Source organism: Oncorhynchus masou, chromosome 11, assembly GCF_036934945.1.
Source record: "Oncorhynchus masou masou isolate Uvic2021 chromosome 11, UVic_Omas_1.1, whole genome shotgun sequence".
Classification (NCBI taxonomy): domain Eukaryota; kingdom Metazoa; phylum Chordata; class Actinopteri; order Salmoniformes; family Salmonidae; genus Oncorhynchus; species Oncorhynchus masou.
In genome coordinates, this window is record NC_088222.1 from 51,711,555 (window position 1) to 51,735,803 (window position 24,249).

The 24,249-nt window shown below is 40.3% G+C and overlaps 1 protein-coding gene across 1 annotated transcript in view; it reads left to right on the forward strand.

The window, feature by feature from the left end:
- The first annotated feature begins 8,909 nt into the window (after positions 1 to 8,909).
- Positions 8,910 to 24,249, forward strand: part of LOC135548817 (gamma-aminobutyric acid receptor subunit beta-2) — an 82,454-nt gene continuing 67,114 nt past the window's right edge. The window contains exons 1-3 of the mRNA XM_064978765.1: positions 8,910 to 9,052; positions 9,189 to 9,280; positions 9,977 to 10,044. Coding sequence (XP_064834837.1) covers positions 8,970 to 9,052; positions 9,189 to 9,280; positions 9,977 to 10,044 — 243 coding nt within the window. The 5' untranslated portion in view covers positions 8,910 to 8,969. The remainder of the gene's footprint in view (positions 9,053 to 9,188; positions 9,281 to 9,976; positions 10,045 to 24,249) is intronic.

Below are 24,249 nucleotides of genomic sequence, written 5' to 3' on the forward strand. Positions count from 1 at the left end.
TTGACTGTTACAAAAAAAAGTATTACTTGTGTTAAACCACTTAGATAGAATCATAGTTGTATGGACACATTGATTCTGACAAGTACAGTAACAACTGATCTCATTTCAAATAGGAAATAGGGGAATATTTCATACAGCACAAAGACAAATGTGAGAGAAAAGTGCTTTGTGCAGTCAAATATTATATGCTATTTAGTTCAAATAAGTTCTCTGCCACAATCTCTACTTTGATTTTCTATTAATATTTGATTCATATTTTGTGCTTATTTCCTACTGTGTTAGTCTGTACAAAACATGGCAGGCCACTTTTAATTGTAACTTTTACATATCCTTTAAATTAAGGGTATGACATATTCACCATATTTATAATTTATCTCACGGAGATACATGTTTTCTAAAAACAAAAAGCATGAAAAGTGTTATAAATGATTTACGCAATGATATCCCACAATCATAGTGTTATTGTACTCAATATGTAAGTTATATAATGTTATAAATGCACTTTGAACAGTGTACACCCACCTCATCTCCTTCAAGATGTGGTGCAGTGGGTAACGCTGTGTTTACGTTTTAGAAAATGTGTTAAATGTAGGCGGTCAAGGGAATAGTCATGAAAATATACACTGAGTGTACAAAACATTAGGAACATCTTCCTAATATTGAGTTGCACCGCCCTTTGCCCTCAGAACAGCCTCAATTTGTCGGGGCATGGACTACAAGGTGTTAAAAGCATTACACAGGGATGCTGGCCCATGTTGACTCCAATGATTCCCACAGTTGTGTGAAGTTGGCTGGATGTCCTTTGGGTGGTGGACAATTCTTGATACACATGAGAAACTGTAAAGCGTGAAAACCCAGCAGTGTTGCAATTCTTGACACACTCAAACTGGTGCGCCCGGCACCTACCACCATACCCTGTTCAAAGGCACTTCAATCTTTGTCATGGCCATTCACAATCTGAAATGCACACATGCACAATCCATATCTCTATTGTCTCAAGGCTAAACAATCCTTCTTTAACTTGTCTCCTCCCCTTCATCTACACTGATTGAAGTGAATTGAACAGGTGACATCAATAAGGGATCATACACAGCTTCACCTGGATTCAGTCTATGTCATGGAAAGAGCAGGTGTTCCTAATATTCTGTACACACCAGGCTAACACAGTGTTGTGGCCTGCAGGAGACCTGAATTTGACGAAGTTCACATGGTCAGCCCTGGTGATAGCAGCAGAAGCACTGATAGCGAAGGTAGTGATAATGATTGCAGTTCTGTGTCGCTCAGTTGTTAGAGCATGATGCTTCCAATGTCAAGGTTGTGGGTTTGTATCCCATAGAGGGCTGGCAATAGGTAAAATGATGCACTGTAAATTGCTCTGGATGACAACATCTGTAAAACAAAAGATGGTAGCAGTGGTTGAATTAACATTATAGTAAACATTACTGTGTAATATGATTCATTTAGCATTAATGGAAGCCATGCTCTGAGCCAAGATGCCCTTTAGGAAGGGAGCTTATTTCAGATTTCACTGGTGTGAATCTGCTTGGCATGCTATGTAATGCCACCATTGAAATGACACAGGGCCATTACCCTAATCCACCTCCATGGCAGTGAGGTTTAAGCACCGTGCAATGGGCACAGCATTATTCATCACATGAGCCGTGCCATCCATTATGGGAATAGGGGTCCGTTCAGAAGGCAATACAGCAGGGGCTTCAACCACAGATCATTAAGAAGAGGTAGAACCATGACCATCACATCTCTGTTGAAGCGGCCGAGGTGTGCTCCCTGACTGACACACACACACACAAATCCATGATGGTGTCCCAGAGTGCACTGATGCAGAGATAGATATGGTGATTTTTAAGCTTTGCTGTTCTTTGGAGCATCATCTATGTCATAAAGTGTCAAATGGTCAAAGATAGTGCCGCTGAAAGGCATTTTGGCCCACAAGTGGAGCCTAATTGCTAATTGTCCAGATACAACATATCCTACTCTGGGAAGCATTCATTCTGGTTCATTACATTCAATATGCAGTGTTTGAATTAAAGGGATCTCTGGATCGTTGAACAGATCACTTGAATCTTAAGAGTTGAACTGCGTACATGTTAATAATGATAATAATGGATTATATTAACATTGTGCATTATACAGCTCTCAAAGCACTTCATGTTGCACAGGGATAACTTGAGGGCTAACTACACTCATCACCAATGTTTATTTCTGCACTGTAGACATTTTGAGCCAGGATATCACACACATCAACGGTGCGGGTTTTCCATTCCATTTTTTAAAGATACAAATATTTTACATGACTTGTGTCATAACTGAGTCCCTCCATAGATGACAAACTAAATTTGATTAAGTCTCTGACGACGTCTGAGTGTTCGCAAATAAGTATTGTAATTCAATCAAGCAGCTTTCTCAGTGCCTTGCAGTTACTTGCTTCACAGAAACCTTTTTCCACCCCCTGACCTTTGTAAAAGAGACCTTTACCAAATTGCCTGAGAAACTAGAACATTTGGTACTTTGTTTTGGTCAGCACAACAACTTCTGGGCATACTCAGCATCTCCAGCAGAAACAAAGCACATCTTATTTATGCAATGAAATGTTATTGTTCATAATTGTGCATTGACATGGAATGAAGGAAAGTTAACTTTATTCACCCCACCAACTTTAGTAGTGTACATTTCAACAGCATGGTCAGCAACACAACTCCCAATAGACCCTTGTAAGGCAACCAACTGCAATTGAAACTTCAGCTCTAAGGACAGAGGCATAATCCTACCAGACCTAGGTAAGGCGGTCTTAAAACTTCAGCACCATGGACAGCAGCAGAAGGTTAGCTAATGCTGTGGTGTGCTAAGAGGCAGTCAAAGCATTTCATGATAAAAAAAAGCTAGTAAAAGATCAGGCTGAGGGGCAGGCCCTCCTCCACTAAAATACAGACACCAGCTTGTGACCCAGTGAATGTCCTATTTTACAGCCAGCTGATCTGGGACATGTTGTCATTGAGTGTCAGTCTCTTTCAATACTAATTATATCCCCTGTTTACTGTATATAACCTCTTTAGTTATTAACATCAACTCTGGGTAAACACCAGATTACATCCTTTCTCTAATTCTATGAGATCAATGTCTACTTTTAATCCAAGTTTGTATTCAATGACATACTAGTCCAAATGTATAAAGTAAATGTGTTTGATACTTGTCAAAATCTGAAGCAATTCTGTAGTGCTGTGTTATATTTAACATACCGCCAACAGTGGATGTGGCAATTCTGCTTTATTATACAGTATCTATGGTAACGGCTCGCTGTTACAAAAAAAGAAACTCAGTGAGTCAAGTCAAAGTCAGAGAGCCTGCAGAGGTGGTGTGGGTGGGCAGTGGTTGTTCTGAGGTAAGACTCTTCTGTGAGGGGGCAGAGAAGGGGGCAAAAGAGGGGACATAGGAGGAGTGAGGAGCAGATGTTGACATGAGGGTCTCACGTGGGAGGTCTGCTGGTGGAAGAGCTCCAGTTACTCCGTTGGAATCTCCATATTTGAAGCCAAGACACCAAAAGGCACTGTTTGGCAAGGTCGCTCGGATGTTCTTCCCAACTGTGGCTGAAAGCTGACACTCACCCCAAGACACTCACCCCAGATTTGGCGATGGTGTCCATTGTGGTGTCGTGTAAAGGGCGCTGTGACCTTGAGAAACAGCAGGTGGCGCCTCCTCCTGTTGGTGGCAGTTAATGAGGCATAGAGGATGGCTGATGGTCTCTGTTTTTACTGGGTATCTACAGTTTCAAAACGTAGGTCACTGCTGGCATTGGCAAGGAAACTGTTTATAGTTATAGCCAAAGCAACCTGGTGTCACAGTGGGGGGAAACCACATGTCTGCTGAAGAACATAAACAAATGTAAAGATTGGCGTTATAATTTCCATTTTGGAGCAGCTATGACATATTGTATGTACATTATAGATATCAAAAACTTTTGACGTCAGTAACTTAAGTTCTTCAAATGATTTCACAACAACTTTAGAAACAGCATGTAAATGTATATACAGTTTATGCTACTCTATGCCGTGTATATTTTGGCATGAGAAACAGTTCTGAGAAACATCAAGTTCATGTTGAAATACAGCTTGCTTTGGAAATCAGACTTTGTTCAATGAGTCAGCTATGATCGGTCCTTCGAGTACCAGATGTCCTTTTTGAGTTTTTGTGCTTTGATTATCGGTTTTAATTGGCAAAGCTCTTTTATTTCATCACTATAAGACTACTTTGACGAAACATCTTGTCAAGAGAGGCATCATTAAAATGTACCTTTTAGGGCCGATTAATTGTGATCCTCTATTTAACCTTTCACTTCAAAGGGCTAATTCAAGGTCACACAGAGTGATTCTTGGTCGTCTTAAACTAATATAATTTGAAACAAAAGTATATACCTCACACACATGGTTATGGACAACAACAAAAAAACACCTGTCCCATGTCAGATATAGAGTTGAAATGTATTCCATTTTGAGATTGCCTCCCAATATTACATTTTATATACACACCACAGAAGACTGAAATATAACAGAAAGTTTGACATAGAAACACCCGATTGTCATCAAAAAAAAGTATATATATAATTATTCATTTGGAATTTCAGAAAAATATGAATAACATTCCACCCAAGAGGCCAAATGGGGTGCTTTTGGTCATTGACTGCAAGAAAGGGCTACTCAACACTGTAAGTGCAGTCATCATTTCACTGCATGTTAAATACACAAAAACTGTTCATTGTGGTGGAAAACAATGTGATTGCAATTTTGATACATGACGCACTGTACGTACCACAGGTATATACACCAAACATCAAAATTATAATCCAAAAGATGGGTTTTGAAAAACTATGCCTCAAAAGATATGAGTCCCATCTAGCTTCAATGTGCCACCCCGGCATCCTGCCACGTCGCCATCTCACTTTGGTACCTGGCCATGTCAGACGTCCACAGGGGGTCTATACACAGATCTGTGACCAGGTGCAAACTCCCCACATTAGGTTTATCAAAAATAATCCAGTCTGTCCACACATATGGATACTGCTTTCAATAATCATGTGATGATGATGTTTTCATGTATTACACTTTATTTAGGCTATTGTGTGTGTGTGTGTGTGCGTGCGTTCGTGCGTGAATAAACCCCTGGTTAGAATGCTATTGTAATTTCATAGCTAGCTAATAATTAAAAAGATTAAACCTATTGTGCTCCAATTTACAATAAGTTGATTGCTCCTGAGTAGGTACATCATAATTAAAAGTGTATCTTTTGCAACAGCAATGTACTTACATAACATTTGATTCAATATACAACACATGGAATTAAATTCAGCAAGTGGATCTGTAAACACACAGTCCATGTTCCATTGTGTAACAACCTATACTGATAAACAGTAATTATATAGCAGTTCCTAAGAAATAATATTGTTGTAGTTATGCAACACAGGCTAGGTAGAGAGGCAACACAGGCTAGGTATAGAGACAACACTATGTGTGTGTGCGTGGACACTATGTGTGTGTGTGTTATGTGTGTGTGTTATGTGTGTGTGCGTGTGTATGTAGTGCATGTGTGTACGTGCGTGTTATTTTGCTTTGAGCACACTGAGGGATGCACTCAGTGTCCTTCCCAAGCTATTTCTCTATTATGCAGATGTGGAATCATAATTTGATCACCCTGTTGCAGGAGAACTTTCCTGCAAAGCAGGAAATGGAAAACTTGTAGCGTATTTAGAGATTTAAAAAGGCTTCTGAAATGTGTAATTTACACTTAGACATTTTAAATGTGATTTAAAATGCATCAACACCTATAAAAATATCCATTAATAATAATTATAATCCACATAATAATTCTAATTTCCTGTTGCTGCATGCTTATTTTCCAGCTGTACGGTAGCCAAAAACTCTCTCAAATGAAGATCCTACATCGGTATACGTTTCCTTTAATCTGAAACGTAATATTAAATCAGACACCAGAGACAACAAAAATAACATTGACTTCAGTAAGGAGATTGCAATACTTGTCAACACTCAAGTAAAAAGAAGAACTCCAACATCATGTAACTTTAGTATTTATCATTTTGAAATGAGTCCGGGAATGTGTCTGTACATTATTTTTACGACTAATGTACAGCATTTCAGTATTCAGTATTTGAGCTTTGACCTTTCCAGTGTATTAGTTTAACCGGCAAACATAGCACATCACAGAGTGTGTACCATTGTGAGCGGACTGCTAATGTTTACTTTCTTCCTCTTCCTCTTTTTCCTTGCTTGTGGTAACAGTGCGACCCAAAATCGTGGCAGATGATACGCTGTGGTGTGTTATCTGTGTCCACAGGTTCTCTGCACAAACAGGCTAGACTGGCCTCTCTCTCCATCAATACCCTTCATGCCAGCAAACAAACCCTGTACTTAAACACAGCCAAAAACGCTGTATTCCAATACATGGTGTGATGCAGTTTGACTGGACATGAGGGAGAAAATATGACTAGTGTTTGATTATGAAGAGTCAGTAACCTATCAGTCACTTGTAAACCTATGCTCTTCAGTCTTTGTGCTGAGAGGAAGTCTGTTTGACCTTGGAGAGGAAACACGTGAAAATAAACTCTCTGAAAGCAACATGATCAAGTGTTGAATACTTGAGATGTTATTAAGAAGTGGAGAGCAAATGAACAATTATTAGATGGGGTAGTGGCTGAGACAGGGGTTTATGTGCATTCATGATGGATAACAAAAGACAGATGAGTGAATGAATGAACTAGTGACAACTTAACAAACCATTTTTATTGTATTGTGCATGGTGTGTTTTTATGTATCTGATGTAAAACCACAATGGAAGCCAAATACAAAAGTTTTTAGCAAATGGACAATAAAGCTTTTGAATTTGACCTTGTTTATTTACAAGTTTGTCCACTGAGGCCTATGGTTTTAATGACAGATGTTCTAATGGTTATTTGTCTAACTGAGGGAAGAGTTTCTCTCTCTCTACATGGTCTAATTACAATCAAAATCCCCTAGTGCTACTTAGTAAGAACTGCACATCAATGTAAAGGGTGACAGGTTTTCCAGGCTTTGACTGAGAGGAAAGGTCCCTCCACCAAACCCTTGGGTATGTTTTGGATAGAAATCCGTGGTTATGCTTCCAGTCATATCAACATCTCTGCTAATCTCTGCTATTGGTGTGTTCTCAGTTGTGTTGTCATTTCTCAGATTTGACACGTGTTACGAGAAAACATATGCTTTCATTGTCGTAGACCAATAAGGCCTTTTTTTTTACATGACACTGAAACTGCTATTGTTATTATAAATATAAATAATATTATTAATGCATGTAATTAGATTACTGTTGAGTTCGCGTACAATGACTGCATTTGTGATGTAATAGCAGACACATACAAAGGTCTAGCTTTGCTCAGGTACATTTCAACTCTACTGAAGAGTTTCTCTCTCTCTACATGGTCTAATTACAATCTCAGAAAAGCTGGGTTATTCAGCTACTTTCCAAAAACATAATCTCATGAATAGCAAATCAAGTAACCAGGCTACAAGTAAACAGATATGAAACAAAATATACCCCAAGAGGGGACTTCAACATTCAATTGTCCAATAATGTCCACTAATATCATGTTGATGTAGGTCTACACATGTGGCAGCTAGTAGCTCAATGACACACATCTTAATTGTGGGTTGTTAAAGAATGACAGATGAGAGGGATGTTGATTAATTGCGACTATTGTCCAGGGGTCTCGTGCGCTCTCTGCCCAGTGACGTGCGCCATTGCATTTGTATTCCACCAACGCTTGTCCACTTTTACAAAGTGGCATATGTCAGTTTCAGGAGTGGGTAGCGCTTGATTTGAAATGTATAGCATACTTGCTATTGTTCATGTATTCTATCGGCCTCGAGGCGCATTATTGACGCAAGAGCAACAGCGAGTGGTAATGAAACCAATTTGAACACGCCTTTGCAAATTTGCGTCAAAACTCCGAACCCGTAGGAGAGGGTGAAATGGGTGAAATTGATTGGGAAGTTGAGTCATGTCATAAAAACTTTGTGGAGCATCCCACCTTGAAAGAGAGAGAGAGCGCAAGCGAGCGAGCACATCCAGCCCAGCGCATGGGTAGCCTAATTTCTAATTCCAAACTGGCGTTGACTATTTCACGACTGCTCTGACATTATAGGTTTATATAGCCTATACATGTTGTGTTCGAATGATTTCAATCTAGGTCTACATATTCTGAATATTGATCAATTCCAAAGGAACGAATCATATGTTCCGTCGCTGCCCTGCCCCTCTAAACGCACCACTAACAAATCATCCGATTATTACCTATTACTGCTCATCATTCTGCGCCTCAAAACATCCTGGATCACGCGCACTCTGAGCTGTAGCTACGAACGTTCTCTCTCTCTCGCCCGTGAAAGAGAGAGAACGTGAGGCGAAAGATAAGAGAACGTGTGTAGCTACAGCTCAGAGTGCGCGCATATTATGTACACACACACACACACACTGTTAAATAGTTGTCCCTCCCAATGTTCTGTTGAAGCATACATTGATGTTAGATAAAGTAGCCGATGCAACACCTCATCCTAATTGCTAATGTTGTAGTTTTTAAACATTCCTTCTAAGTGGAATAAAACATCGATATGTACGGAAAATAAGAACGTAAAGTGTTATCTATATTACGTTTGTTTCACACGTTTTAGAAAATCATGAAGGGCGAGTGAGATCCATCTGTTTGCCTCTAACTAACTTGTAGGCTTCGCTTGCCCATTAAAACATTTTCTCTGGCAGGGAAATTGCTCTTCCACCAGCATCAGCAGCCACTGCTTCTTGATGTTGTGGTAAGAAATGCGCATGCGTCCCACACTGGAATTACTGCACTGGCCAGAATAAGTTGGATCTCGTCTGTCTTCACTGAAATCCAAAATCATATCAAAACTATGGCGGTGTTGAGAATAAGAAAAATGAGCTGCTTTGGGGTTTGGACCTTTCCTGTAATAGTGGCCGTGGTCTGTGCGCAAAGGTAAGTGGTCAGTTTAGATGCTCTTCACTTTGTATGGCTGTGCTTTACATTGTACTGTAGAAAAACTGTAGTAAACAGTTAAATAATGCCTTCAGAAGCCTGTAAATATAATAATGTATTCCTTCTCTTTCTCTAGTGTCAATGACCCTAGCAATATGTCAATCGTAAAAGAAACTGTGGATAGACTGTTGAAAGGATATGACATTCGCTTGAGGCCGGATTTCGGAGGTAATTGAAATAATTTAATACAAACTCTAATTGACGTTTCTGTTCTCAGCCCTATAACACCCAGTTGTTGCTCTAATTGGGTGGATCGCGCAAATCCCTTCTCATTTTATAAAAGTTAAACGCACATAGTTTACCCACCGGTTGTCCAGGTAGCCTATAGATACATTTGGCCACCTCGTTCCACATGTGCTAAACGACACCGATTAGGAACACTTTATAACACAATACCAGAAGGGTATTTTACATTGTAGGCTCAATCGACGATACACATTTTGACTGTAGTGTCATGAAACGTGATTTTCAATTCCCCAACCCAGTGTTATCTCGGCGATTTGTGTCTTGCCGAGGCTACCTTACGAACGCGCTCATCTCTCTATTCAGGTGTAAAAGCGGTCGACATGGGTACACACTTTCAATTTCCTCGGAATCACTTAGACGAAATAAACACCATGCACGGTGTTTTGCGATGGACATCAAAGGCACCGTGCGCACCTGTTTTTTTTTTAAATGCCCATTTTGTTTAGTGTTATCTGGCTGACAGCAAGTCAATGAATGATTGCTCTCGAGTGTTGATGGCACGCAGTTGCTATAATTCAAAGTGTTATCACACATTTGTGGTTTATGGTATTCCTTTTATAAACCCCCCAAAATAATGAAATGGTTAACATTACGGTCCGTTTTGTTGATTTGTTGCAGGTCCCCCTGTGGGAGTGGGGATGAATATAGACATAGCCAGCATAGACATGGTATCTGAAGTCAATATGGTAAGTACTCGATTATCACCCTCTCCTAATGATGTGTGGGTATTGCTCTGATATTCCACGCACGGTCTTTCCCAAAGGAAACCCCCCAGCGCACTGCACGGAATAGGCTACCAGCCTAACCGATGCTATCAAAAATATTTCGTCTTCTCACAGCTGCATTGATCTGCTGGATATTGTCAATACGCCTACGGTGATTGCTTGCATAATAGGAGCAATAGGAACAATCCATAAACCTTCAGAAGTCATCTCAATGGCAACAACCCATTTTACTATGACTATCGACGTTTTTAAATTCACACCTATAGGCCTACAATGTTGTTGCTAATCCACCCATAACAGAGTTTCACAACTGTGAATGTTTTCTAAAAACATGTTTCAGGTTGTAACCTGAATTTCAATTTACGTCAGTTGATTATGGAAGCTCCTGTCTTATGGGATGAACACAAGGGGTTGGTTGACATGTCACTTACCTGTGTTTGAGAAGAGTGAACAAGGTGGTTTGAGTCTTTGTAATGTGTTTATATGTAGTGGTAGCCAGGAAATACTAACGTTTCAAGGAATTTACGAAGTGCATACTGCTGGAGACAAGTTTTGCTTCATGCAAGAGCATCCCCTAGTGCTACTTAGTAAGAACTGCACATCAATGTAAAGGGTGACAGGTTTTCCAGGCTTTGACTGAGAGGAAAGGTCCCTCCACCAAACCCTTGGGTATGTTTTGGATAGAAATCCGTGGTTATGCTTCCAGTCATATCAACATCTCTGCTAATCTCTGCTATTGGTGTGTTCTCAGTTGTGTTGTCATTTCTCAGATTTGACACGTGTTACGAGAAAACATATGCTTTCATTGTCGTAGACCAATAAGGCCTTTTTTTTTACATGACACTGAAACTGCTATTGTTATTATAAATATAAATAATATTATTAATGCATGTAATTAGATTACTGTTGAGTTCGCGTACAATGACTGCATTTGTGATGTAATAGCAGACACATACAAAGGTCTAGCTTTGCTCAGGTACATTTCAACTCTACTGGTTGTTGAAATTATGTTTTCCAATGTTAATGGGACTCATCATGATACGAGGTTAAGAGCACACAATTGACTGTTTTCGGCACAAATACCCATAGGCTTTAGTTTAAACTGTTGTCATCATAGTCATCCCCCACACCAACTGTAATTCCAGTTGGGTTTATTGTATAAAAGAAGATGTATGATTTACAAGATGATACTCGTGGAAGTTGCCCCTGTCATCCATATTTGCATGCATTTGCATGATGTCAGAAGGAAAGCCAGAGAGAGTAAACACATAGATCACTGGTCTAGTGCCCTCCGCATTTCGATTTGTCTGGCTCTGACTCCTGCATGCCTTCATCCAGATTAAACAGTGCTTTTCACTGTGTCGCCACAAAGCGAGTGGCCAACACACCATGAACTGAAGGTTAAGTTATGGCCGGCAGCTGCCTGTGGCAATGTGGACGACCCCTATGTGATGACAAGACGTTGGCCTTTGTTTTGCGTCTGCATGTTTAATCTCCACCTGGGTTATTGTTTTAGATAATGATTTGACCTTTAATGCTTTCAACAAATATGCTCAGCGACTATTATCACATTGCGCTAATCCACAAAGCCGGAAGTAGAAATAGGAGAGGGATTGTGCTCTTCCAAAAAGTTTTTTACATTTTTTACGATATATTTTTTAAATCAATACTTTGAGTCAAATGATCAGTATAATATTGTCAGAAATAGTACCGCAATATGTAACTGTATACATTTTCCCACCATCACTACTCTGTGGTGCCTCCTCTTTTATCTCAGCTCCCCCAAGCTTTTAGCTCCTCTTAAAATCATAGATGGGATACGGATGGTTTCTTCTTCTGTTTAGATTCAGGCCACATAGTTGGTTGAATGCATAAGCCTCACTACTTCCCCAGAGAAGCCCACATAGTGGACTGGAAGGAGGGGATGGGACAGTAGTGTTTCCTAATGGACCCCTTTTAACAAGAGGCTGAGTGAGGGTGACGTTTTTTTAAGTCTACCGACGACTCATCCTCTCCCACCCTCCTCCACTGTACTCCAGCAGCACCATGTCTTTAGCAGCTCCTCTACCTGCCTCGGACAATGTTAACTCATTAGAGCCAGGGAAGGGAGCTCCGTGGTGATGTGCTTGGTCCGTGGAACAAAGGCCCCAGGTGCCGTCTGTTCTCTGGTTTGAATTCGCCGTGGTTACTGAGTCACGTAACGTATGTTGATCCAGTGTGCCAGGTATATAATGGGCCTGTGTTTGAATGCACATTCCCTGAAAAGGTCTTCTGCTCCTGGATGTTCTTCCATCCAGAGCCCTGGGAGGAGAGAAAAGGTTAGATGTGAGGCTGGGCGAAGTAAACCCTTGGCGTCAGGCCTGGTGCGCGAGAAATTGTCCTAACATTAACAACCTGCTATTTGGAGAGGCAGTGTCCATTAGGTTGGAGGGAAGGTCATGCACCTAATGTTGCTTGGGGTTCATATGATTCAGAGATAGACACACACATAATACAAATTAAATAGAGCAACTTCAACTCCATGCAGCTAGTTAATCTTTTTTCATCATAGAATCTACTGCAGTGTTTTCCTAAATTTAAACTTGTTTCTTTCTCTATTTCTTTCTTTCTTTCTTTCTTTCTTTCTTTCTTTCTTTCTTTCTTTCTTTCTTTCTTTCTTTCTTTCTTTCTTTCTTTCTTTCTTTCTTTCTTTCTTTCTTTCTTTCTTTCTTTCTTTCTTTCTTTCTTTCTTTCTTTCCTTTCTTCCTAGTTGAGTAATATTACTGTTGAATGAGCCATTTTATTGTAAAAGCTATGCCAACAGAGTCCTCAGGGAAAGAAATACTCTGTGTTGAGGATGAGACAAACTTCTTCTCCTATTCCAAAAATCAGAAATACCATTATTGATGTAGACAAAGGTCAAGAGGAGCTTATTGATTGCTGGAGAAGGTGCTCAGAATGCAGAGCCCTCCATTTTGAAACTCAACACAGTCGATTCATGGCAGCTGTGGAGATCAAGATATCACAGACATATCTGTAGGAAACAGTGAAGAACAGACTGTGCTGTATCAGAGGATTACTATACTGTATGATGAAGTGATTGAGAGATACAACGTCGGAGCAAAATTTACCCAAGGCATGCTTATGTTGGCATAGTTGGAGACATTTATTTCAATAAGTTTCAAATATTGTAGTCTGAGTGTTCCTGAGATGACACATGAAGCTGAAAGGGGAGAGTGGGTTAAGTTGAACCAACGGGTTAATTGAGCCACCCATTGTTTCTAAGCAACCATACAAAACATGAATCATGTCAGCAAGTATTTAGGAAGAGGTCATCATTTCATGCAGTCGATAAAGGAAGAAAACAAATCAAATGAATATATTGTGTTAGAGGTTGCATGATTCTGGTATCTAAACCAAAGTAGGTAATTTACAGATTGTTCTATACATCAGTTGGGTTCTTTATAATGTTCAATATAAGGTCCTACATCTAGCATGATAGTGCATCCTAGTAGCTGTGTGGGCTAGTATAGTCAAAATGTTTGTCTTAGGATAAATCGAGCCATTGCTCATGAGGTAAAATTGAGCCAATTGTTGAGCCAATAGCAAGTTGAGCAAATTGAGGTGTTTTCTACCCAGGTGTAATGAAAGCCCTTATCGCTGGGATATGAGGTAACACCAGGTCCTGGTCTATGTTTAAAAAATTACAAATTGTTACAAAGCATTTGTTAGGTGTTAAGCATGTGTTAAACTATGCTTAAAATGATTCAAATAGAACAAGTGATTGTGATTGTTTTGAATTGTGTTTGGGAAATCACGATAGACATGGTTTTAAAAAGATAGGGGTAATATTTCATTCAGTACAGAAATTTGGAGGCGCCTCAACTTACCCTGTCCCATTGGCTCAATTTACCCCATACCCGGGCTAAGTTGTGCCAAGAGACCACTTTGTCCCTTGACAAGCTATGTATTCAAAACTGTGGTGTTAATTTCTTTGGACAAGCTATGTTTTCAAAACTGTAACTGATTATTTCCAGGGATACACAACATCCTGAAATACACTGAGTGTACAAACCATTAGGAAGGCCTTCCTAATATTGAGTTGCATCCCCTTTTGCTCTCAGAACAGCCTCAATTCATCGGGACATGGACGCGTTCCACAGGGATTCCGGCCCATGTTGACTCCAATGCATCCCACAGTTGTGTCAACATGGATGAAGGTCCTTTGGATGATGTATCATTCTTGATACACACGGGAAACTGTTGAGTGTGAAAAACCCAGCTGCATTGCAGTTCTTGACACACTGAAACTGGTGTGCCTGGCACCTAGTGCCATACCTCGTTCAAAGGCACTTAAATCCATTCACAATCTGAATGGCACACATACACAATGTCTCAATTGTCTCGAGGCTTAAAAATCCTACTTTAACCTGTCTCCTCCCCTTCATCTCCACTGATTGAACTGGATTTAACAATTTATATACATATGGGATCAGAGCTTTCACCTGGATTCACCTGGTCAGTCTATGTCATGAAAAGAGCAGGTGTTCTTAATGTTTTATACACTCAGTGTATATGTAGATATATTTCTTAGAAATAATACTATATTTCCCTTGATGGGGTGATGCCGAATATAGAAAATGGCTTAATTTACCCCAGTGTCCCCTAGGTTTCATGATGCTTGTATCTAAACCAAAGTAGATCGTTATAAGATTGTTTTGTACATCAGTTATGTACAATATAAGCTACAGTATGATGTCCTGAACCTAGTATGAAAGTGCATATTTCTAACTCTGTGGGCTAATGTAGTTAAAATGTTTGTCTTGGGGTAAGTTGAGGTTATGGACATAGGGTATGTTGAGACAATGTCCACCATACCCCATACAAATAATGAATACGTTTTGTCAGTTTTATGTCTCATACGCATAGTATTTTAGCAATGTGTCATGCATATGAATTCAAGTGCATTTTTATTGTTACAGAGCAGATAGTATTGTGCCCCGTGTATACACACTTAAAACAGGTTCTTGAGAGAGTAGCCAAGGAAGTGAGAGAAGGGAAGAAGTCCATTTGAGCAGCAGTAATGGATGAAGACATAGACTGAATGACACTGAAGCGGTACATTGACAAAGAAGAAAACAAACATGAACCTGTCCGAAAGAGAGGCTCTGGCAGAGTAGCAGAGACACACAAGGTCTTACCTGATGACTCGGAGTCTGAGCTTGCTAAACATATCAATAATCTCACAGGCCAGTTTAATGGGCTTAGTAGCCTCAAATGCAGAGAACCTGCCTACTATTTGGCACATCGAGACAACATCCCTGTCCCAGACAACTGGTCATGAAATGGAAGGGTAAGTGATATTGAACAGAGAGATCTATATCTGAATGTGGGCATACAGTTAAGATATACAATATACCACACCCCCCATTCCATTTAACTTTGACCAGCACCAGCACAGGACTAGTCACTATTCCACGTACATCCATGTCTGGGGACATCGGGAGATGACGTGGAAATGGGCCTCTAGGGACAATAGTGAGCACTGTTTGTTTTGCTAGGGCATTGTGGAAGGGGATGGTGGATGACTGTAAGCGTCTGCCTCTCCTTCTAAAGGTTGCATGTTGTCTCTGGTTCCAAACATTCTGAGTTAATGCCTAACCTTTAAGAATGCAGAGTTAATATCCCCCTAAGGTTAGTTAGCATATATTAACTAGCTTAGCGCAGTAATGTGTGTGAAATTTTCCCCTGAGAAATGACTGCGCTAAGTACTGGACAAAATGCAATGTATGTTATCTCCCTAAGGGATGGAGAAGACATTTTAAACTAGATGCTGTTGTAAAGTGCTATGTATGGCGGGGAAACCAGTCTTGTCATTTTAATAGATTTGAGATACAATGAAATAAAAGATGCCATGCATGTTGATGCTGGATCATCCATCCTGGCTGGGCGAGTCTGTGCCCTGGAAATATGACACACATGTATACAATCTCACGAAGCCATCCTTTCAAATCCTGTCTCATTGACGTGACGAAGCGAGCAAATCCCGATCTTCACAGGCTAGTGAATAGCTAATTGTTTGTCAAGCAGTGTCTTTTAGAAATGAACAAGTAAGTGGAAGAGCAGTTTCACAGAAAGGCCAAATAGATTTGGCTTCTTTCCCCTTAATCTATTCGATTAACATTATTCATGTGATTAGCAGGTAACCTTGCCTGAGACATGACATATATTTTTCACCTACGGCTGTTGAAAGTCGTAATAATACTAAGTAATCCTTTATACAGCAACATGCAAAAAACAAAAATGCCATGAATTACATTTCCTGGAAAAATGTTTTTTTCTTTTTTTTTTCATTAGTCAGGCTTTGCCATGTGGCCTGTTACATGGCAAATTGTTTCATTTTCAGTTCAGTTACCCTGTAATGGTCTCTTGGGTCCCTTTCACTCAAAAGACTTTGACCTATTTAACCTGCCTGTTCCAACTGACAGCCATGGGAACTAACTGCTCTGGGCCCATCAACAAACAGAGTACAGACACAGGCAGACCCACTGGCTTTGTATACATTGCATATGCTCGGTTCATGCATCATTCAGGGACAAGTATATGCGGAGGGAATTCACAAGAGAGTGTGGTTAGACACCAGAGATCAACAGCAACGCATACTGCATTCTACATAATTCATTATGTACGTCCCTGTAGAGTTTGGGATCAATTGTTTATCCAGTCATATGCCTAATATTACATTTACTAAGAAAGTAGAATATCAATTAGATTGTTTATATGTATGCTAATAATGAGTTGACTATCAATGCAAATGTGAAGGACATCTAATAGTGTTGATGATGGCGGTGGTGATGGTAATGGTGAGGATTGGTTCCTTGCCTTTTTGGATGTGTGGCTGATGAACATGACTGGCGTGGAGACAACAAACGTTTTAGATCATTTCACGCGCTTACATCTCGCTCTCCAAGGTCCGTGGCTGCTCTAGGCACTGTTGTTTTCTAGTGATGTTGTGATCAACAAACTACAGTGGTCTTGATGTCAATACTCTCTGGAGTGTGTATTCTGAGGAGCCTTGGTGATGATAGAACAAGAATGGCCCACTGCCTCTGTGTATTCCAGACATGGTTCTCAGGGGAACTTCTGTTCCGCATACTCTGTGTTTGACTCAGAGAAAACTATTTTGCTGATTGTGTCGAAAAGACACTGGACTCATACATTAATTGAAAAGTGAAATTGAAACCAATTTGCTGACTTCCTTAGTATGTGAAACTCAGGGGAGAGTCAATTATGGGTCTCTTACGTAATAATCTCTGTGGTTATATTACCCTCCACATACTGGTATATTACCTTTTTTTACGGTGAGGCTCTTGCATGTTCGGTATGACAATGTTGAAGATTACTCTCTGCGCCTTACCTAATTAATTCTAGTGAAGTGTATTATTATTGGATACACTGAGTGTACAAAACATTAGGAACACCTTACTAACATTGAGCTGCGCACCATTTTTCCATCAGTGCAGCCTCAATTCGTTGGGGCAGGGACTACAAGGTGTCAAAAGCGTTCCATAGGGATGCTGGCCATGTTGACTCCAATGCTTTCTACAGTTGTGTCCAGTTGGCTGGATGTCCTCTGGGTGGTGGACCATTCTTGATACACACTGGAAACTATAGAGTGTGAAAAACCAAGCAGCGTTGCAATTCTTGACACAAACTGGTGCTCCTGGCACCAACTACTGTACCATACCCCAATCAAAGACATTTCAATATTTTGTCTTGCACATTCACCCTCCCAATGGCACACATACACAATCCATGTCTCAATTGTCTCACGGCTTAAAAATCCTTCTTTAACCTGTCTCCTTCCCATCTACACTGATTGACATGGATTTAACAAGTGACATCAATAAGGGATCATAGCTTTCACCTAGATTCACTTCGTCAGTCTTATGTTATGGAAAGAGCAGGTGTTCCTAATGTTTTGTACACTGTACACTTTATGTGGCAGCTTAAGTGGGTGGGTGGGGAGTTCCTGTCTGTTACAACCCATAACGCTGCCATGTTGATTTTTACCAGCGAAGAGACATGTGGCGGGCCATGTCACATGACCATCTCCTCCATTACACAAATGAGTCACAAGCTAAGGGGAGCTTTGTCATGTTTAGTCAGCCAGTAATTGTCTTAATGGCTGCCTTTGAGCTTTGATATGCCCATTTTTAATTTCAGCAACTTTGCAATAAAGCGATAAACCTCTTCCATGTACATGCAGCACGCCCTCTTTCATTATTAAACTTAATGAAACAAATGGCGGCACGTTCCATTTAAAAGGCAATTGCGGTTCAGATTGGAAATGTTAGTGTTTTTAATAATTTGCCTTAGTGGATTAATTGCGTTGGTTGGAGATTCCAGCACACACAGGCTTTCAGCAAGCACTATTCTTGAAATCTGTTTGAAAGCAAATGAGGTCATCCTGTGTTTCTATCTCGACCCTCACTCTCATCCTAAAACATTTTTTTTGTATTCATCTTATAGAACAAGGTATTGACAGTCTTTCTGGACGCACAGACACATGTGGTTGTTGTGTTTTGTCCTTCTAGGACCATACTGTAACACCTAATTGCTTTTGCACTTTGTCTGCATCTTTTATTGATTGGCTGGATTTGGAAACACTGGGTTAATACAATTGTCAGTCACATATGATGTCACTCATGAACTAAATCATCAAACATTCATCATTTTTTGGGGACCCTTGGTGTATGTAAGTGGCCACGTTATTGCCACATAAGTTAACAATGGCATTCTGCTTTTAATTAGATGGATCAAGAGGGGTATTCCACAGTTAAACTGGAGCATGAATATTAATGTCCCGAGCACCAAATGGCAGTAAGTTCACACTGCAGACTCAACAGGACTTTACCAACTTGACTTCTAATGGTTGGAGGCTCCCACTTGTCTGCTCTGCTCAAAAAGGCCTGTCATGGCTCATTAGAAGTGCAGGCTGTCATATCCACTGTACAGTACAGTGTGTGTGGCAGGAGTATCATTATACAGTGCAGCACCAGAGGTCCACCTGCTTTCCCATTACAGTCATGTGACTTGTGACTAGTGTTGCACACACTATTAGTATTGGGGGCCACTAAAACTTTTGGTGTACCTCTTGTTGGTCCTACATTGCCTTGCAAAATATTCATCCCCTTTGGCATTTTTCCTATTTTGTTGCATTATAACCTGCAATTTAAATGGATTTTTATTTAATCTAATGGACAAACACAAAATAGTCCAAATTGGTGAAGTGAAAAAAATATATGTATTCACCCCCTTTGCTATGAAGCCCCGAAATATGATCTGGTGCAACCAATTACCTTCAGAAGTCATAATTAGTTAAACAAAGTCCACCAATATGCAAACTAAATGTCACATGATCTGTCACATGATCTCAGTATACAGTTGAAGTTGGAAGTTTACATACACCTTAGCCAAATACATTTAAACTCAGTTTTTCACAATTCCTGACATTTAATCCTAGTAAAAAATCCCTGTCTTAGGTCAGTTAGGATCACCACTTTATTTTAAGAATGTGAAATGTCAGAATAATAGTAGAGAGAATTATTTAGTTCAGCTTTTATTTCTTTCATCACATTCCCAGTTGTTCAGAAGCTTACATGCACTCAATTAGTATTTGGTAGCATTGCATTTAAATTGTTTAACTTGGGTCAAACATTTCAGGTAGCCTTGGTGGAATTTTGGCCAATTCCTCCTGACAGAGCTGGTGTAACTGAGTCAGGTTTGTAGGCCTCCTTGCTCGCACGCACCTTTTCAGTTCTGCCCACAAATGTTCTATAGGATTGAGGTCGGGGCTTTGTGATGGCCACTCCAATACCTTGACTTTGTTGTCCCTAAGCCATTTTGCCACAACTTTGGAAGTATGCTTGGGGTCGTTATCCATTTGGAAGACCCATTTGCAACCAAGCTTTAACTTCCTGACCAATGGCCAAACAGTTCTAATTTTTTTTCATCAGACCAGAGGACATTTCTCCAAACAGTACAATCTTTGTCCCCATGTGGATTTGCAAACCATAGTCTGGCTTTTTTTATGGCGGTTTTGGAGCAGTGGCTTCTTCCTTGCTGAGCGGCCTTTCAGGTTATGTCGATATAGGACTTGTTTTACTGTTCATTTTGTACCTGTTTCCTCCAGCATCTTCACAAAGTCATTTGCTGTTGTTCTGGGATTGATTTGCACTTTTCACACCAAAGTACGTTAATCTCTAGGAGACAGAACGCGTCTCCTTCCTGAGCGGTATGACGGCTACATGGTCCTATGGTGTTAATACTTGCATACTATTATTTGTACAGATGAACGTGGTTCCTTCAGGCATTTGGAAATTGCTCTCAAGGATGAACCAGGCTTGTGGAGGTCTACAATTTTTTTTTTGGAGGTCTTGGCTTATTTCTTTTGATTTTCCCATGATGTCAAGCAAAGAGGCACTGTGTTTGAAGGTAGGCCTTGAAATACATCCACAGGTACACCTCCAATTAACTCAAATGATGTCAATTAGCCTATCAGAAGCTTCTACCATGACATCATATTCTGTAATTTTCCAAGCATATTATTAGTAGATTTGGATAGAAAACACTCTGAAGTTTCTAAAATAGTTTGAATCATGTCTGTGAGTATAACAGAACTTATGTAGCATGCAAAACCCCGAGGACAAACCATTCAAATATTAATTTTTTTGAGGTCACTCTCTTTTCAATGGGGTTTCCTTGGGAATCCAGATTTCTAAGGAACTTGCTTGCAGTTCCTACCGCTTCGACTGGATGTCACTAGTCTTTAGAAATTGGTTGAGGTTATTCCTTTGTGTAATGAAGAAGTATGGCCATCTTGAACGAGGGTCACTTCATGTGTACTGTTTGATAGAGGCGCATGACCAGAAAGCTAGCGTCAGTTTTTTTTCTTCCTGTATTGAACACGGATCATTCCGTTTTCTCAATTATTTACTATTATTTACCTAAAGTTGTATTACAAAAGTAGTTTGAAATGTTTTGGCAAAGTTTACAGGTAACTTTTGTGATATTTTGTAGTGACGTTGCGCAAGTTGGAACCGGTGTTTTTCTGGATCAAATGCGCCAAATAAATGGCCATTTTGGATATATATGGACGGAATTAATTGAACAAAAGGACCATTTGTGATGTTTATGGCACATATTGGAGTGCCAACAGAAGTAGCTCGTCAAAGGTAAGGCATGATTTATATTTTTATTTCTGCATTTTGTGTCGCGCCTGCAGGGTTGAAATATGTTTATGGAGGTTCTCTCTTTTGTTTATGGAGGTTCTATCCTCAGATAATAGCATTGTTTGCTTTCGCCGAAAAGCCTTTTTGATATCTGACATGTTGGCTGGATTCACAACACTTGTAGCTTTAATTTGGTATCTTACATGTGTGATTTCATGAAAGTTAGATTTTTATAGGAATTTGTTTTAATTTGCGCTCTGCATTTTCTCTGGCTTTTGGCCAAGTGGGACGCTACCATCCCACATATCCCAGAGAGGTTAACAAGATATTTGTAGAGTGGTTGAAAAATGAGTTTTAATGACTCCAACCTAGGTGTATGTAAACTTCCGAATTCAACTGTATATACACATGTTCTGTAAGGCCCCAGAGTCTGCAACACCACTACGCAATGGGCACCAACAAGCAAGTTGCACCATGAAGACCAAGGAGCTCTCCAAACAGGCCGGGGACAAAGTTGTGGTACAGATCAGGGTTGGGTTATAAAAAAATATCAGATACTTTGAACATCCCACGAAGCACTATTTAAATCCATTATTAAAAAATGGAAAGAGTATGGCACCACAACAAACCTGCCAAGAGAGGGCTGCCCACCAAAACTAATGGACCAGGCAAGGAGGGTATTAATCCGAGGCAACAAAGAGACCAAAGATAACCCTGAAGGAGCTGCAATGCTCCAACAGTGGAGATTGGAGTATCTGTCCATAGTACCACTTTAAGCCATACACTCCACACAGCTGGGCTTTACAGAAGAGTGGTCAGAAAAAAAGCCATTGCTTAAAGAAGAAAATAAGCAAACACGCTTGGTGTTCACCAAAAGGCATGTGGGAGACTCTCCAAACATATGGAAGAAGGTACTCAGGGTGATGAGAGCTTTTTGGCCATTAAGGAAAACGCTATGACTCAAATACAACACCTCTCATCACCCTGAGAATGCCATCCCCACAGTGACACATGGTGGTGGCAGCATTATGCTGTGGGGAAGGTTTTCATCGGCAGGGACTGGGAAGCTTGTCAGAATTGAAGGAATGATGGATAGTGCAAAATACAGGGAAATTCTTGAGGGAAACCTGTTTCAGTCTTCCAGCGATTTGAGTCTGGGACAGAGGTTCACCTTCCAGCTGGACAATGACCCTTTAGCATACTGCTAAAGCAACACTTGAGTGGTTTAAGGGGAAATATTTAAATGTCCTGGAATGGCCTAGTCAAAGCCCTGACCTCAGTCCAATTGAGAATCTGTGGTTTGACTGAAAGATTGCTGTACACCAGCGGAACCCATCCAACTTGAAGGAGCTGGAGCAATTTTGCCTTGACAAATGGACAACAATCCCGGTGGCTAGATGTGCCAAGCTTATAGAGACATATCCCAAGAGACTTACAGCTTTATTGCTGCAAAAGGTGGCTCTACAAAGTATTGACTTTGGGGGGTGAATCGTTATGCACGCTCAACATTTCTGTTTTTTTGTCTTATTTCTTGTTTGTTTCACAATAAAAAAATATTTTGCATCTTCAAAGAGGTAGGCATTTTGTACAAATCAAATTATATCAATCCCCCCAAAATATATTTTAATTCCAGGTTCTATGGTAACAAAATAGTAAAAATGCCAAGGGGGATGAATACTTTCGCAAGTCACTGTATTTGAAGAGGCTGCTATGGAGAATCTGAACAGCTGCCAAGATGTGAGCCTAGTTAACTAGCATGTGTTAAAAAGTGTGACTTGGCTGTGCTCCTACCTTGGCTATAGATGATAATGGCTGTCATTATCAACCATTACCTGTCATTATCAGTCACTATTATCAGGCATGTGAACATGGGAATTATTTTTCTCTCGCTTGCATTTAGACAGGGGGATTGAAATATATAATGTCTGTCAATCAATTAACATTTGTTCATAGAACTTCAACCTGCTCTAGAATCACTTTTGATAAACCCTGGCTCCAGCCAGTCTCAGTGTCAATTCCCTAAACCTGTGTGCTGAGGTAGTTGGGCTGGAGTTGAGTGAGACTTTATAGTACCAGAATTAAACCTGTTCTTCGCCAGTAAGACTCACATCTGCTGAATCATGCTTCTCTGCCAAGTTTCTACACTGTCTGTACAAGTTCTTTCATTGTTTTTGTTGCTTTCTCAAAGACAAAGATGCATCACTTATCCGCCACAGTCTGCACATCCTAATTGCTCTCTCTCTCACCCTCCTCCACATCACATATATCCTGTCTTGTTTATCATGCATTGCTTGCTGTACCTCCTCTGCAATCTCTCCTTCCCACTCCACCTCTCAGTTTTTGCCCCATGCTCACGCCACATCTCTCCTTTCCCCTCTCTGTCTCTCGTTCTCTCTCTCACCACCTCATTCCCTCCACTCTTGATATGTCTTTGATGAGAACCAGCTGAAAACCCTTGGATTCACAGCTGTAAAAATCAGCTGGCCCTAGAACTCATTTCAGGGCTCATTTTTGGAAAACCACTGAAAGTATTGGAAGTTGTTTTGAAACCCAGCAAAAAACAAACAGGTTTTACAGCATTTTGTACCCAAGAAATGTGTAAGGATGATAAACGAATTCCTATGGGGCGTACCCATGGTTACTAAGTGTGAGATTGGCCTAGCTGGGGGAAGTGGGTGAGCAGAGGAGGGTGCGGAGCCTTAAGGGAACACAGACAGTCTGACAGAGTGCTGCTATTACTGTATACTGGATAGGCGCCTTCCATAGCCTAGCATAGCATGGCTGGGGGGACTCTAGCTGAGCTATACCCTCATGCTCATTTAACAGCAATCACACACACAGTGACAAACACTAATGATTTACTGTTTACACTGTTATTAATGATGCAGATATTGCTTATCATGCAATTAGGAATAGTGCTCCAAATGTCAAGGGAAGGAAGGCATGTAATGAA